The sequence below is a fragment of the Mauremys reevesii genome, linkage group 5 (genome assembly GCF_016161935.1).
Source record: "Mauremys reevesii isolate NIE-2019 linkage group 5, ASM1616193v1, whole genome shotgun sequence".
In the NCBI taxonomy this organism is placed as follows: domain Eukaryota; kingdom Metazoa; phylum Chordata; order Testudines; family Geoemydidae; genus Mauremys; species Mauremys reevesii.
The window spans coordinates 10,136,970-10,154,025 of NC_052627.1; the positions used below are offsets into that span (position 1 = coordinate 10,136,970).

The 17,056-nt window shown below is 42.5% G+C and overlaps 1 protein-coding gene across 1 annotated transcript in view; it reads right to left on the reverse strand.

Annotated features, from left to right (window-relative positions):
* The window catches only part of PPP2CB (protein phosphatase 2 catalytic subunit beta), a 29,658-nt gene that overhangs the window by 3,416 nt on the left and 9,186 nt on the right, over positions 1-17,056 (reverse strand). The window contains exons 2-6 of the mRNA XM_039540860.1: positions 14,865-15,074; positions 14,453-14,626; positions 13,229-13,318; positions 8,765-8,926; positions 5,746-5,864 (exon numbers count right to left, since the gene is read on the reverse strand). Of these exons, the coding sequence (XP_039396794.1) occupies positions 5,746-5,864; positions 8,765-8,926; positions 13,229-13,318; positions 14,453-14,626; positions 14,865-15,074 (755 nt within the window). The remainder of the gene's footprint in view (positions 1-5,745; positions 5,865-8,764; positions 8,927-13,228; positions 13,319-14,452; positions 14,627-14,864; positions 15,075-17,056) is intronic.

Consider the following 17,056-nt stretch of genomic DNA (forward strand, 5'->3'; position numbering starts at 1 on the left):
AAATAACCTTCATAGAGGATTTTTACATACACAACTAGGCTTTAAAATTCCAAATCATGCATGCCTTTCCTACCAGGTTTCAGTAATGCCAACTAGGTTAAATTTATGCTTAAATGAGCAATTCCAAAGGCTCTTAACACTGATGTATAGACAACAGAATTTTTTCTCTTCACATCCCTTGCACATTGCCTTAATTTGGTTCTCCACATCATAATTTTGATCCACAGCTGTGCTCATTTGTTCCCCCTTTTCACCCTCCCCTTGTGTTAGTTTAATACCCCCCTGGCTAGTGTAGCCAGCCTGTTCCCTAGAAGACTGGTTCCCCTTCTGCTGAGATGGAAGCCATCCAAACTAAACATACCATAAAGGTGGACCAGTATTTCACAAAGCCAAATCCCTCTATCTTATGCTACGTCACCAGCAGTTCACGTCCAGAATCCTTTGCTTTCTGTCTACCTTTGCTCGCAAAACAGGAACAGTCTTGATCACCTGGACCTTCTTCTGTAGCCTTCCAAGACCCCTGAAATTGTCTATAATCTGTGAGATATTCCATGAGGCAGTGTCATCAGCACCAATGCCAATGGATCCTTGCCCACCAACTTCAGAAGCCTATCCCATATCTTAGGCAGGTCTTGTCTTCCTGGACCCAAAACACAACATGCAATCTAGTTGTCCACCAGTCCCTTACAGAAAGTTCATCATGGATTGTCAGTCTTACTTGGATGGCTGGAGAACTCTGTGGGCACACTTCATTGTCTTACAGGTTGATCTGGGCAGCCATTCACAAGTGTCCCATTTAGTTCTCCATTCCATTCAGACAGCTGGATTGTTAGAAGTTTTCTGCAGTTTCCACACCAAGAACATAATCATGATAAAATGGCTACTAACATTTCTCAACAGTTGTTCTTTGAGATGCGTTGCACATGTCCATTCCAATCCTGGCATGTGCGTGCCCCACATGTAGTTGGTAGAAATTTTTCTCCTAGGTGGTATCTGTTGAGGCAGCTTAAGCACCCTCTGCACCACATGCCGTTGGTGTCTGTATAAAGGGCCCAGCTTACCCTGAGCCCTCTCAGTTCCATCTTTCTGGAAACTCCAATGTAGAGCAGCAGGAGAGTGGGTTGTGGAATGAATATGTGCAACATCTTGAAGAACAAGAGTTACAGAGGTTTAGTAACTTTTTTTTTTTTCGAGAGATTGTACTCTTGGTAACTCCCAAGCAGCAATATAGGGGGTGGAGGGACTGTAGTTCTTATACACACACAGACTCGACCAAATTTGGCATCATCTCTAAAGCATGCACCAATGAACAGGTTGTTGCTTTGCAAATGTCCTGCATAAGGATCTGAGCTAGGTATGCCACAGAGGTCTTGTGGAGAGAACTGTCAGTTTGACTGGTGGTGAAATGCCTGCCAGATCATAAACAAGCATGGATACAGGAAGTTATTGGCAGACCATTCATTCTGTCTGTTATAGCTAAAAACAGTTGGATGGACTGCCGAAATGGTTTGGTCCCGTCTATGTAGAACGCCAGTTGCTAATCTCTATTTCGTGTGGGTTTGGATAAAAAAATAGTTACGTTTCAAATTTTCATAACAATCAATTTACTACTTTAGAGAGAAATGCTCTCATCTGGGTTATTAAACTATCTTTAAAAGAAGATTGTATACAGTGGTTCAGATGTGAGGGCATGCAGTTCAGAGATCCTTCTGACAGAAGTGATAGCAATGAGGAAAGGTATAAGAAGCACATTGCTAACAGTTCAAATGGCGGTCCCATAAATTTGGACAAGACCAACTTCATGTCCCAAGGGTGGGTGGCCGGGCAACAGGCTCCCTTAATTGAGGGTACAACCTTTCCAGGCCTTTAAGAATCTAATTGTGATGTCATTAGGGGAAAAAAACAGTTATCCGTGAGTGTAGAAAGCAGATATTGCTGCCAGGTGAACCTTGACAGAGGAAATTGCTAAATCCTGTTGTTTCAGGTGCAGCAGATAGTTGAGTATGTGTTGAACAGATGAATGCATCAGGGAGACTCCCATTTGAAAGGCCCAGACAGAGAACTGCTTCCATTTTGACAGGTAGGTGGCCCTGGCAGAGCGCTTTCTGCTACTTAGTAAGACCTGGCAAACTTGCTCTGAGCAAACCTGTTCTCTGGGATTTAGCCATAGAGCTTCCAGGCTGTTAGATGAAGGGACTGCAGGTTCAGGTGGAGCAGCCAATCCTGTGGTCTTGGGACATCAGATCCAGCTGCAGTGGGATTGAGACTGGAGTTGCCACTGAGAGGTCCAGTAAAGTTGAGAATCAGCACTGGCAGGACTACACTGGGGCTACTAATATAACCTGGGTGTGATCCCTCTTGATCTTTAGCAGCACTCTGTAGGGGCGGGATTGGGGGGAAAATGCAGTAGAGCTTTTCTGTTCAGAATAGCAGGAAAATGTCTGTTATTGAGCCCAGACTGTAGCCTGGCAGGGAGCAAAACTGATGACATTTTCTATTGTACTAGGAAATTTCCACTACTTGCATCCGACGAAGTGGGTATTCACCCACGAAAGCTCATGCTGCAAAAGTCTGTTAGTCTATAAGGTGCCACAGGATTCTTTGCTGCTTCTATTGTACTAGTTCACAAAAAATGTCTATGTGGAGAGTCCCCCACAGCTGGAAAATGCATCTGACTATATCCAGGTGAAGAGACCACTCACTCTGCACTTCTGAAAGGTAACAGGTCTCAAGGTTGGCTGAACGAGCTATGCAAGATTCCCACAAGTGAACTGCTTCCTGCCAAAGGCTTCCTGCCTGTTGAAGTAAAACATAACTGTGGTGTTGTCTATAAGAACAGATTTCTCCCTCTGATCGGAGATAGCAAAGCCTGACAGGCAAGAAAAATCACCCTGAGTTCTCTGATGCTGGTATGAAGAGAGAGCTTCCTCAAGGACCAAAAACCCTGAGACCAGAGGGGCTCCTCACTCTAGAGCCGATGCATCTGAGACCAGAGTCATTGATGGTTTAGGCTGAATGAAGGGAATTCTTGCACAAACACAGAGGGGCTGCAACCACCAATTCAGGAACATTAGAATTCACACAGGTACTGTGTCCAGATGAAGACAGCTTGGCAAGTACATTGAGGCCAGCTATGTCGAGAGGAGTCTGAGGTGCTGACACACTTCTTGTATTATATATGTGCACGAGCCCATGTGCCCTAGGAGCTACACAGTTTGAGGCTGTTGTGACTGGATGAACCTTGGTGTGTCACTAGAGATTGGAATCTTGACTCTGGCCTGGGTACAGTCGAACACAGCCCCTTATAAGCTCTGTACCAGGCAAACAGTAAACTTGTCTGCATTAAGGGTAGACCTGCACTCCTAGTCTCTTCAGGAATGCTGCTACCATGGCCAGACATTTTGTGAACAGTTGAGGAGCTGCAGAGAGGGTGAATGGAAGCATCATGAACTAGTAATGCAAGTGCTTCACTATGAACCTGAGGAACTTTCATGTGTCAGTGTACATAGGGCATAGAAAGTAGGCACCTCTTAAATCAAGAGTAGCACACCAGTCTCCATGGTCCAGAGAGGGAATGAGGGATGCCGGGTGACCATGTGGAACTTTATCTTTTTGAGATAGCTGTTGGTAGAGTATTGTGCTGTGGATGTGGAAGGATTTCTTTCTGGCTCCAGACTGGATGAAACCTGCCTAGGCACTGGTGTCCATAAGCAGAGGAGTGCTTAGACTTAGGCCACACACACCACTCTTAACCCCATGCCTAGCAGACTTGGGTGCAGAGGATTGCCCCCCTTCAGCACTCTGCTTCTTATGCCTCTTCTTCGGCACTGGGGACAGTGAATGGTGCCGGGACTCAGGCATGGTAAGAAGCACACTACTTAGTGATGCTGAGGCACCTGGCTCAGATGGAGGTCTCAAGGTCTCCATCAGTAGAAACTTTAGCTTGGATTCAAGATCTTAAAAGTCCCTGCAGATTTGGCAACGCTCTCCAATACGAGCTTCCCCAAGTGTGGGTTGCTCATGGGCATAGCCTTATTGCAGGAAATTCAGGACTTGAAGCCTGGTGACAAAGGCATCCCTCAGCACCGGGAATTGAATGAAACCCTCATATGGGATAAAACTTAACCAACTAAACTCTAACCACCTTATTGTCACTAAACTATTTTGGGTAAAATTAGAGAATACAGTCCACTAAATACTTGCAAAAGCAAGGAAAGCAGTTAAAGCAACTGTCTCAGCTGGTACCACTGAGGGGAAAATTTCTGGTGACTGTGCACGGGGTATGCGCACACCAAGAGTGGAATGCGCATGTGCAATCACTCGAAGAAGGAAGCTGTGTGGAATTCTTCCTGGTCTTCTCTGAAAGTCACAGCATTCCCATTCTTGTCAGCCGTAGCTGTGTAGAATGCCACTGGGTCCTCTTGGTGCTTACAAACTCCCAAGCCTCTAGTTTCCACTCTCTGGTTCCTTGGTTAACCAATTCTTTTCTTTCACACTACCTCCAAGCACAATAACTGCAGCTACACTCACTGAAACTCCCGTTTGCCACTCTTGTTCACCTGCCTTCTCTCTTTCAAATCAACCTCAAAGTATAAACAAAGTTAGTCCCCAAAGTACCAAAGGGGAAAAAAAATACAAAAAAACCCCCGACAAGGGCAGCACCAAGGACATTGCACAATCTCAGCTTTCTGCAACTTTGGCAGTTAGAAGGAACTGAATGGTGGCTTGGGTCTTCCCCCCACCCCTGTTTTTATATCACTGGAACCTCCAGGGATGGAATGGACAAGCTAATCCCAGTGGACACAGCTTTCCAAAAGGTTCCAGAAGCTTATGGCAGAGGTGCAGGGATTCCACAAGTGAGAACATGCGGAGGCCACTTGAAGATCAGATGTTAAGATTTCAAAATGAAGCCCTAAGGTATGTAAAACTGATTTTTCTTCTTTTATTATTGATATTTTTCTATTCATCTTACATATATGTTGCTTTTGTAGTCTCTACAGATAGGGATATGAAGGCCAAGTACTCAGACTCTCTGATAGTGGGACTTTCTGAAGGGCTCTCCTGTCACTAAGGAAAGGCTGCAGCAATCCTTAGGGAGACTCACAGCCATGTTTCTCAAAGATCAATACCAACTAAAACTACCCTTGTAAACCCCTTCATCAACTTAGCATCACATGAGAGAATCTTTCAAAGCTTCTGTTTCCATTTCTGCATCACACTCTTGATTCATTATAGACTCAGACTTTGGTCAGAAGGGACCATTATGATCATCTAGTCCAACCTCCTGCACAACGCAGGCCACAGAATCTCACCCACCCACTCCTGTAACAAACCCCTAACCTATGTCTGAGTTACTGAAGTCCTCAAATCATGGTTTAAAGACCTTAAGGTGCAGATAATCCTCCAGCAAGTGACCCGTGCCCCACGCTGCAGAGGAAGGCAAAAAACCTCCAGGACCTCTGCCAATCTGCCCTGGAGGAAAATTCCTTCCCGACCCCAAATATGGTGATCAGTTAAACCCTGAGCATGTGAGAGTAGCACCATTAGTTCCAAGATCTGCATCTCTACCCTTCTGAAAGAAAAGAGACACTTGAAACATCCGACTAAGTGGGTATTCACCCACGAAAGCTCATGCTCCAATACATTTGTTAGTCTATAAAGGTGCCACAGAACTCTTTGTCGCTTTTACAGATCCCGACTAACATGGCTACCCCTCTGATATTTGAAACAAGGTAAGTTACTCACAAGGAATATTTTAAAGTGTCATCTAGTTCCATGATAGCAGCCTGGTTCCCACAACGATAACAGTAATTGGGTGCACTGAAAATGGTAACCACATTTCGATCATGACACCAGTTGTACCCCTGTAATGTAAAATAATTAAATTCTCAGTTAAAAACCTTAGTACAGATCATAAGAGTGGCCATGGTTGGTCAGACCAAAAGTCCATCTAGCCTAGTGTCCTGTCTTCTGACAGTGGCCAATGCCAGGTGCCCAACAGGGAATGAACAGAACAGGTAATGATCAAGTGATCCCTCCCGTCAGCCATTCCCAGCTTCTGGCAAACAGAGGCTAGGGACACCATCCTTGCCAATAGCCACTGATGGACCGATCCTCCATGAATTTATCTAGTTCTTTTTTGAACCCTGTTATAGACTTGGCCTTCACAACATCCTCTGGCAAAGAGTTCCACAGGCTGACTGTGCATTGTGTGAAAACATACTTCCTTTTGTTTGTTTTAAATATGTTGCCTATTAATTTCATTTGGTGACCCCTAGTTCATGTGTTATAAAGAGTAAACAACACTTCCTTATTTACTATCTCCGCACCAGTCATAATTTTATAGACTTCAACCATATGCCCCCCCTTAATCGGATCTTTTCTGCTGAAAAGTCCCAGTCTTATTAATCTCTCCTCATACAGAAGCTGTTCCATAACCCTAATCATTTTTGTTGGCCTTTTCTGAACCCTTGTCCAATTCCAAAATATCTTTTTTGAGATGGGGTGACTACATCTGAACGCAGTATTCAAGATATGGGCGTACCATGGACTTATATAGAGGCAATATAATATTTTGTCTTATTATATATCCCTTTCTTAATGATTCCCAACATTGTTTCCTTTTATGACGACCACTGCACGTTGAGTGGATGTTTTCAGAGAACTATCCACAAGGACTCCAAGATCTCTTTCTTGAGTGGTAACAGAGAATTTAGACCCATCATTTTATATGAATAGCTGGGATTAGGTTTTCCAATGTGCATTACTTTGCATTTATCAACACTGAATTTCATCTACCATTTTGTTGCCCAGTCACCCAGTTTTGAGAGCCTTTTGTAGCTCTTCGCAGTCTGCCTGGGACTTAACTATCTCCAGTAGTTTTGTATCATCTGCAAATTTTGTCACCTCAGTTTACCCTTATTCCAGATCATTTATGAATATGTTGAATAGGACTGGGCCTAGTACAGACCCCTGGGGACATCACTATTTATCTCTCTCCATTCTGAGAACTGACCATTTATTCCTACCCTTTGTTATCTTTTAACCAGTTACCAAACCATGAGAGGACCTTCCTTCTTATCTCATGACAGCTTACTTTGCTTAAGAGCCTTTGGAGAGGGACCTTGTCAAAGGCTTTCTGAAAATTTAAGTACATTATATCCACTGGATCCCCCTTGTCCACATGCTTACTTATCTCCCCTCAAAAAATTCTAGTAGATAGGTGAGGCATGATCTCCCTTTACAAAAATCACGTTGACAGTTCCCCAACAAATTATGTTAATCTATGTGTCCGACAAATTTGTTCTTTACTATAGTTTTAACCAATTTGCCTGGTACTGAAGTCTGGCTTACTGGCCTGTAATTGCCAGGATCACCTCTGGAGCCCTTTTAAAAAACTGGCATCACATTAGCTATCCTCCAGTCCTTTGGTACAAGTCTGGAAGCTCCTCTTAAAAGCTTAAATGGGTTATGAGCATTTAATAGGTCAGCCTTCTTTTAAGTGTTTCCATTTTGCAATCATCTCAATCTTCAAATACAGTAAAAGCTTTATCATCTGGCATGTTGGGTGAATGTGTGTGTGTGTGTGGGGGGGGGGGGTGCCAGTAAGTAAAAAGTTACGGTTAACTAAGAGAGGGAGTTTGGATGTGGGAGGGGGCTCAGGGTGCCGGATCCAGGTGGCGCTCACCTCAGGTGGCTCCCCACAAGTGGCAACCTGTCCCTGCTGCTCCTAAGCAGAGTCATGGCTAGGCAGCTCTGCGCACTGCCTCTGCCGCTGTGGGGCCAGCACTTGGGGCAGGGGTAGTGCGCAGATCCGCCTAGCCACCTCGTCACCTAGGAGCAGCAGGGACAGGTCGCTGCTTGCAGGGAGCCATGCAGAGCCAGGTAGGGAGTCTGCTGGCCCCATGCTTCCGGGACTATAAACCGGACTTTCAATGAAGATCAGAAATGTCGGTTTATTTAGCTTTCTGATTGTTAAAGTGCCAGATAAAGCTTTTATTGTAATTGTTTCTTCTTAGCAGCTATTTCAAAATGAGAAGTAAACTCTGTGTAGACATGAAAAACTTTTTAAGCCTTTACATATTAAGGTCACGGCACAAATTATAAATGACTGATTACTGGTAATTTAAACTATTCATGACTTCCATGTTTATTAGTACCTTTGTTTGCAAATTCCAAAGAACAATACCCTAGACGTACCTAGATGTTTTTAAATAGGAATGTTTAATTTTTTTAAAATCTGAGTATTGACGTTCGAGCTCATCAGCTTACATACTCTACATGTTTTTATGTACAGCACAAGCTATAAAGGATCTACTTTAACTGAATTAAAAATAAAAATGCTCCATTGACCCACCTGGCAATTTTCCAGTAATTCTATCTATACCAGCTGGATGGTTTAATCCCTGTTGCAACTGACTGCTACATATTACAGGATAGCCTATTTAACACATTAGTAGAGGAAAAGATTGTCAGAATGCAAGCAGACTATACTTTTGTAACCAGTCCTTAACATGAGCTACCTTTATTCCCTTTGACTAACTCACTTAAAAAAAACAAACCATTCTCTTACTAATTCAGCTAAAATGCCAAGTGTGAAGTATTACTTTTCAGGCCTATTACACATTATGAAAAGCCTCTCAGGATTTAGAATGTAAGTCTGTAAACTATGGACAACCTTGCATTTATAAGACATTATGTCTTCTTCAGTATTTGTATCACTTCATCTAGGGTAGGCTATCATAACAAAACACGCTCACCATACCTCCATCACAAGTTGGTGAGCACGGGAGACCAGTGTAAGACCATTGGCATGGTTAAATGTTTCAGAGATATCCTGTCCAAACGTGTAGCCAGCACCACGTGGAGAAATACCCCAGCCTCCACGATCATCTGGATCTGACCATAAAAGATCACACATTGGGCCCTAACAAGGAACGCAGAAATTTTAGTTAGAAGAAAAATATTTAAAAAAGTCTACTTTGAAAGGCATTTTATTTACAACAAACATTTCCAAGCCCTCATTCTCTGAGTATATGCTGAATATTCTATATATATTTTTTAAACACACACTTTCATGGTATAGCATTTCATAATCTTAAAAAAGGGAACTCACTACTTATATAGTACTGACAATCCCAGATGTTCACAGATCATGAATCAGTCTCCAAATATCATGACATTGGCTTAAATATCATGAGTTTAAACAACGTTAAATTTGGAGCTCTTTGTAGTTTTCGTCTGGTCTGAATCTTTTTTGGGGGGGAGGGGGGCAGGGCAGCACTCACATCAAGTTTTCAAGCTTTTCTCCACAACTAGGACTAGAAACTTTTTTCTAAAGTGAAAGCTGAGATTCTCATGTAATCTTGTTAGGAGATGGAGCTTTAAGTGAAACATCAAATATCATGAGACTCATGATAAAAATCACAAGAGTTGGCAATACTGTTTATAAACACTCTTTGAGAGCTTGAAACTGAAATGATTCCTCCACAATTCCTCCCTCTCCCCTTCAATGTGTGAGACCACTGACTGACACTGCAGGCTTGCTCATGAACACTGGCTTAATAGTCTTTTTGAAAATAGGGAATACAGTAACTCCTCACTTAACGTTGTAGTTATGTTCCTGAAAAATGCAACTTTAAGCGAAACAATGTTAAGCGACTAATTTCCCCATAAGAATTAATGTAAATGAGGGGGTTAGGTTCCAGGGAAATTTTTCTCACCAGACCAAAAAAATACTATCACACACACACACACACACACTCTATAAGTTTTAAACAAACAATTTAATACTGGTACACAGTGATGATGATTGTGAAGCTTGGTTGAGGTGGTGGAGTCAGACAGTGGGATATTTCCCAGGAAATGCCTTACTGCTAAATGATGAACTAGCAATTGGCTGAGCCCTCAAGGGTTAACTCTCACACTCTACAAGGCAGCAGGAATGGAAGGAAGGGAGACAGCAACACCTTGTGTGTGAGAGAAAGATGCGCATTTCCCCTTTAAGTACCCTGACCCTATTCTTAAGTACACTGCCTTGTTAATTAGATCAGCTTGCTGAGACACAGCTGCTGCCAGCAAGCTCCCTCGTCCTCAGCCCTCAGCCCTGTCGGGTATCGCCTCTGCTCTATGGAAGATGGGGTAAGCGGGGTGCAGGAACCTCGGGGAACAGCTCCAAGGCAGAGGGCAGGAGCAGCACATGGCATTGGGGGGAGGGACAGCTAAACTGCTGGCAATTGATAGCCTGTTGGGCAGCTGCTGTACAGGGAACTTAGGGGGCTGCCGGTCCACCCTGGTTCCAAGCCCCCACCAGCAAGCTGCAACGGGCTGCTCTTCCTGCAAGCAGTGGACAAAGCAGGCAGCTGCCAAATGACGTTAGAAGGGAGCATTGCACAACTTTAAACGAGCATGTTCCCTAATTGATCAGCAACGTAACCACGAATCAATGTCAACTGGGACGACTTTAAGTGATGAGTTACTGTACTTGACCACATCATGGGTAAGAAAACAAATTATGAAAATTATATTGATGTAGGCATAAATAACCATAGAATCATAGGGTTAGAAGGAACCACAAGGGTCATCTAGTCTAAGCTCCTGCCAAGATGCAGGATTTATGTCTAAAGCATCTAATATGAGAGAGAGTCAGAGTCTAGTTCCCTCAACTGATCTCCTGTCCTTTTGTAGAGGTTCCCATATCTCAGCAGGAGCAACCTGAATTCCATTCCCAAAATGAAGTTATTCTGTCATTTAACTAGTTTATATTAGTTGTGCCTACTATTTCAGTCAGTTACCTAGTCCATGCATTAGTCAGTGTATTTTGCTGACAAGAGAACAAGCGTGTATGTACAGCACTAGCCAGGAAATTTCATTCCTGACTAGATAGCTACCCTGTCAGAGTTTGGCCTCATCACATTTGCTGAAGCTCAAAAAGTTGTGAAAAAAGTATTAGAGACACAAGCTGCGAGGCAGATCCATGCCCTTCTGGCTAGTGAAAGCCAGCAGAGAACTATGCCCACTACTAAAAGTTAAAGGAAAAAAGTCAAAGAAGGAAAGCTGCCAGGCTCCTTGAAAAACAGAGTAGATTACCCAATCCCCCTGAATTCAACACTACAAACTGAAAACATCAATTACTGTCCCACCTCCAGCCATGCACTGCTGGCAAAATAATTAAGCAGAAACCACCAAATGCCAACATCTGATGTCACCCAACATCCTGCATGTCTCAGCTACAATTCAGACAAGGGTAGAGCATCACCTTTGAATCACCAACAGATGACCTCTTTTTGGCAACTACAAGCAGGATGAAAAGGTTGTGAAAACCAAGTTGACAAGTGGAAAAGGGGCAGAGCTCTGGTGCAGAGTCCAATGTATTCTCCACCTGGCTACTTAGGGTACATCTACACTGAAATAAAAGACCTGTGGCATGGCTGTGGATGGTCTGGGTCAGCTGAGCTGTAAAATTGATGTAGTTGTTCAGGATCTGGGACCCCACAAGGTGGGAGGGTCCTTGAGCCTGGGCTGGAGCCCAAGCCTGAATGTCTACACTGTGATTTTACAGCCCAAAAGCCCAAGCCACAGACAGCTAACCCAAGCCAGGCATGACCATGGTGTGTGTCTTTGATTCCAGTGTAGACAAACCCTTAGAGCAGTGGTCCCCAACCTTTTCCGGGTGGCGGGCACCGGACAAGAAGCCACCGAGGACTGTGGCCAGCGGACAAGCATCCACTGAAATGCCGCCGAGAAGCGACGCCTCTTGATGACGTCGCTTTTTGGCGGCATTTCAGTGGCAATGCCTCTTGATGACACCGCTTTTAGGTGGCATTTCGGCAGATGCTTGTCCACCAGCCAGTACACGGGCACTCATAGATGCCCCAGTGGGCGCCATGGCGCCCGCAGGCACCGCATTAGGGACCACTGCCTTAGAGGATGCAGGAGAAAAAACAGAGTGGCTTCTACCTTGGAGTTGGCCCAGCCCTTTAATTGTCTCTAATCTGCCTGAGCCAGGCTCCAGGTACTCTGCAGCAAAATGGAGCTAAAATTCTCCAGACACGCCATAGAGGTTTTACTGAATTAAATATGAAAAATCAGTCAGTGACCCTTGCTATTTAATCTGATGTTCAATTTTATGTTTTCCATATTTTCAGTTTTCAATATGCTGCAGATTTTTGCACTGACAATGTCTAATCACACTGTAGAAGTTGCTAGGGTAACGAGAGGTTTTGGAATGCTGGGAATTGTAGCATCAGCAAGATGAACAAGCATATTAGCTAGATATTTCTGTTAAACTGATCGATAGTTAAATTTTGCATTTAAACCACTTCCTCTTGCTTTCCAAGTCAACAAGTCTAAAGTGTATAGGGCAGTTCCCAGTCTATCTTTCCAGGTGTCGTCTGCCTGAATCTTCGCTGCATTGTTTTACATGGATTACATTTTTAAGCATATCTTTGCTACTATAAGAGCTAGGATACATATTTTCTGTGAAAACTCAGATACCAGACAACAATTTTATGTCAAGACTCAAGTTCCACAGAAAAGCCAAACAGTCATGAAATATCAGAATATCTGAGTCCTTTGACTAAGTAGTGGGTATTCTATTTGGAGCTTCCCATTCCTCCTGGGAGAGATGTATGCTTCACTTTTTCCCCTCAGATGGATGCTAGAAGAGACTTTGCTATTCTTCACACTTCACTCTCAAGAAGTATCATTTTGATTTGTTTCTATCCCTCAGTCTATTTTGCATGCACACTCTCCTCCCCTGTTTGGTTGTCTTTCCTGCTCCCCACAGAATTATGTCCTTGCTGCAAAGTAAAGTTGACCAAATTCTTGTAAATTGCATTCCACTACAGGTAACCTATTTAACAGGGCAACTTGAGCAGAAGTGGCATTTATTCACATGGTAAGCAGGAACTAATTTAACACGAGATGTGCAAACCAGTACACACACTTCCCTATCCAAATATTTAATCAATTTTGGGGCTGATGAGGTATCAAAGTCAGAGAAGATAAGAGTGTGGGAAATACTACTACCTTTTTCCTTTGCCAATTCTGCTGTCATAACATACTGGTTTGGTTTATTTATTTAAAACTACAATATCTGTCTGTTACAATCTACTGTATCACTATGTACCTCACTTTAGAATATCAGATTTCAAAATGGAGAATAAATGTGCATATAAAAATACCCGAACGTATTCGTAAAGTCACTGTGCATTTCCTTTCAGGTTACCTCATGTGGAACTTCCTGTAGACGATCCAGAGCTCTGATATGATCCAGTGTATCTATAGATGGAGAGAGACCCCCATGGAGACAGAATATCTGTCCAGGAACAAAAAAATAATTTTGATTCTGACCAAGAAGAGACCTCACTTTGAAAAGTAAAATTAACTAGCTTATGCTTATCACTGTTCAGATTCATAGCATTCTAAACCTCATGGCACAGAACACAGTTCTCACACTCAAAAATTAATTCCACCAAAAGAAACACACAGAATTCAGGTAATATTTCTTCACTTCCATTTCAGAAATACTTTGACTCCCACAGCACTTAACACATAGGGTACAACCTGCATGTGAATCAGCACGGGACTCCAGCCTATTGAGGTGGTATGTTAGGGAAGCAAAGTAAAATCCTGCACTAGTTAGGACAGCAGGACCCAAGATGGGATGGAAAGAGCAGCCCTTCCTCCCCAGGCTCTACCACACACTCTAACTGACCTGGTTGCAGCTTCTCAATCATCTTCTCCTCCTACTTTCACATACCCCTCAGTTCTGGGACAGTACAGGTGGAACTTCAAAGCAGCACAGTTTCCACACCTCTAAAGCTGTCTTTCAGAGTGCTGTAAAGGCAGCTTGGAAAAGGAAGCACTCACACCAGTGTCCAATTCAATTTAGCAGAAGTCCCCACAACTCCCCACTTGAACCAGCCTAGGTTTACTTTGGTCATGACTCCAGTCCAAATCTAGGTGGGCTGCAGTCAGAAATCAGCAGGTTCTGGGTAAAAGTCAGACTCAGTGCCACAATTAATTTTTCAAGTCATCCTGGAAGCTGTTGTGCATGATATCAGCTATTCGCCACAACCAGAACTATACTTATGACATCTTTCACAATGAATTTGTTATTATAAATGGCATGTAGCAAATCAAGGCCAGGAACAAAATAATACTCTAACTTGTAAACAGAACGGAAAACAAACTGCTTAAAAAAAAGTTCTATGGGTATAAGAGTTAGAAGTACAATAAAGACAGGCCTCAGTGAATAAAAGACTGAGCTGATTCTCACTAATGTTACAAACGTGTGTTAGACTCGAAGCATGACACAAGCAGAGCTCCAAAAAGGAGTTTGAGGCCATCTATTCTTAGGAGGTCAGACCAGATAACTGAAATACTCTCATCTGACCTTAAAATCTATGAGTAAGATCGATTATCCCCTGTAGAATACACAAAAGCTTACCTGGCCATCTACTAGAGCTGTAAGTGGAAGATAATCAAACAGATCTGTGAAATACTTCCAAACATTGGCATTTCCATACTTTCGTAGACACTCATCATAAAAGCCATACACTTGTGTAATTTGTCTGCTCTCATGATTTCCTCTCAGTATTGTAATGCGTTCTGGATAACGCACCTAGCAATGGAAAGAGAACAATCAATCACTTATAACATCAAACAATAGCTTTCTGATTAGTGTTAACTGCATGCCATTTTGAACATGAAAAAAATATTAAGCTTCTTGTCAAAACACTAACAAAATGAAATCTTCTAGTCTGCAAACAATGTTTCAGCTCATTCCTCCAGCCCCCCCAATTTGTTTCAGAACTCTTGCAATATGAGGGGTTTTATGCTTTCTTAAAATAAAAGTGTACCTTTAGCGCTACAAGAAGAGTCACTGTTTCCACCGAATAATAGCCTCTATCCACATAGTCTCCCATGAACAGGTAGTTGGTGTCTGGCGATTTCCCACCAATTCTGAAGAGTTCCATAAGATCATGGAATTGACCATGGACATCCCCACACACTGTAACAGGGCAACGCACCTCCTGCACATTTGATTCTTTTGTAAGTATTTCTTTAGCCTAATAGAAGATAGAGATAACATTTAGGACAAGTAGTAAGGTAAACCATATTTTGTAAACAGATTCAGTAAGTTGTTTCAGTGCCTACATGTTACAATCCCAATTTCCTGATAGGCTGAGATACAGGGAAAAGCCAGGTTGTGATATAAGCAGAGCCGTAATGCATGCTGCAAATTGCTGTGGGGAGAGCTGGCCAACCTTGTATACGGCTGGAGGTCAAATCACTGGGATTTTATTGCACTGTCAATGTTTTGAGCATATTAGTTTTCTACAAATGGAAATATGCACACAATGCAAAAAGTGTTTACAGAATACACTCATAGGTTCACAGATTTTCAGACCAGAAAGGACAATCATCTAGCCTGACTTCTTATATAAAACTTAGGCCAGAAAAACAGCCAATCATGATTTAAACATTTCAAGTGATTCAGAATCCACCACATCCCCAAATATGTTGTTTTCTAGAAGTTAACTGCCTACTGTTACCTCACTTCCAGTTTGAATTTTTCTTGCTTCAATTTAAAGCCACAGGATTTTGTTATACCTTCTTCTGCTAGATTAATCAGCCTCCTGCTATCGCATAGCTTTTCCACACAAGAGCTAGTTGTAGATCATGGTCAAGTCACCTCTTAATAGTCTCTTAGAAAAAGCTAACAAGAGTGAGTTCCAAATCTCAAATTGTTTTTGTGGCTCTGAATCCTCTCTAATTTGTCAATATTCTTTTTGAAAAGCAGATACCAGAACAGAAAACAATATTCCAGTACATTTCAGAAGTGCTGAACACAGCAGCAAATGTCTCTCTATTTAAGTCCAATTGATTTTGAAAGGACTAATGGTTCTTAAAAAAATATCCTTTATCTATGCATCTTGATGGCAGATTACTCCTGTCAATTGAATTACACCAGAACGCACTAACATTCAGAAACATATATAAGTATGTTTAAAAAAAGTTTAGGTTGCAGTCATGCATTCCAAAGTTACAAAACACAAGATTTATGGTTGCCCATGCAATCTTAATTCTGTCCCCTTGTGTGTCCAACCTGTGCACTGAATGAGGTAAGAGTCTTCTCGGGGGAACTATATGATTGAAGACTATAATACAATAGTCTTTAATCCTATACTACCACAATGAATATACACAAAGGGACCAAATTACAGTCATGCAGGCAATTGTAAAAGTGGAATCTCCTAATTTTTCAGTGCTTGATTTTGCAACCCAAGTAACTTTTCAAAGGGAGCTTTTCGTATGAAATAGTTGTATGTTAATATGCAATCTTTTAGGTTTCTTTCAAAAGGAAAAAAATGTATCAACAACTTATTACATAAAAGTGTAACAGCCCTCCACCTCCATCATGCATCAGCAGGGTCTGACTCCCTGAAACTTCAGCTCTGCAGCCGAGACTGCTACCATTTGAGCTACAGGACTAACTACATTAGCTGGCAGCAGGACAGGGTGTGACCCAGGAACCTCTTTCTGCCAACTGGCAGAAAGCACTAAGTTTTACAGGGATCCCCTGGGTCAAGATTATGCACAAACAGTTCACCAAAGGGTGGCGTGGAACACTACGGAGACAAAATAGTTAAGAGGTTATATATCTATACTAAACTTTATGTTCTTAAGGCCTTGAAGTTAGAGGCAGGTCACTAGTAGGTGATGTGTGTCAGATAGGTTCTGTTCAGGCAGAAGGTAAAGGTTTATCTCTGCCTTGTCACTGTGAGACACAATATAAGTCACCACCAGCTAATTAAGACTGCAAAATATCTGTGGAAAAGAACACAGCCGCAGGGTGTCTGGTTTATGAAAAAAGATCAAAAGAACTGTTTTGAGATGCACAATATCCTTTACCTGGGGGACAAGCTGGCAAGCAACTGGCTCATGAAAAGAGGGTCACAGACAGACCTGGCTGAAAAATGCTGGAAGGACTTTGGGGTGAGTGTTACTCCATAAAACAAAAAAAAAAATCTAGTTAAACAAATCCAGG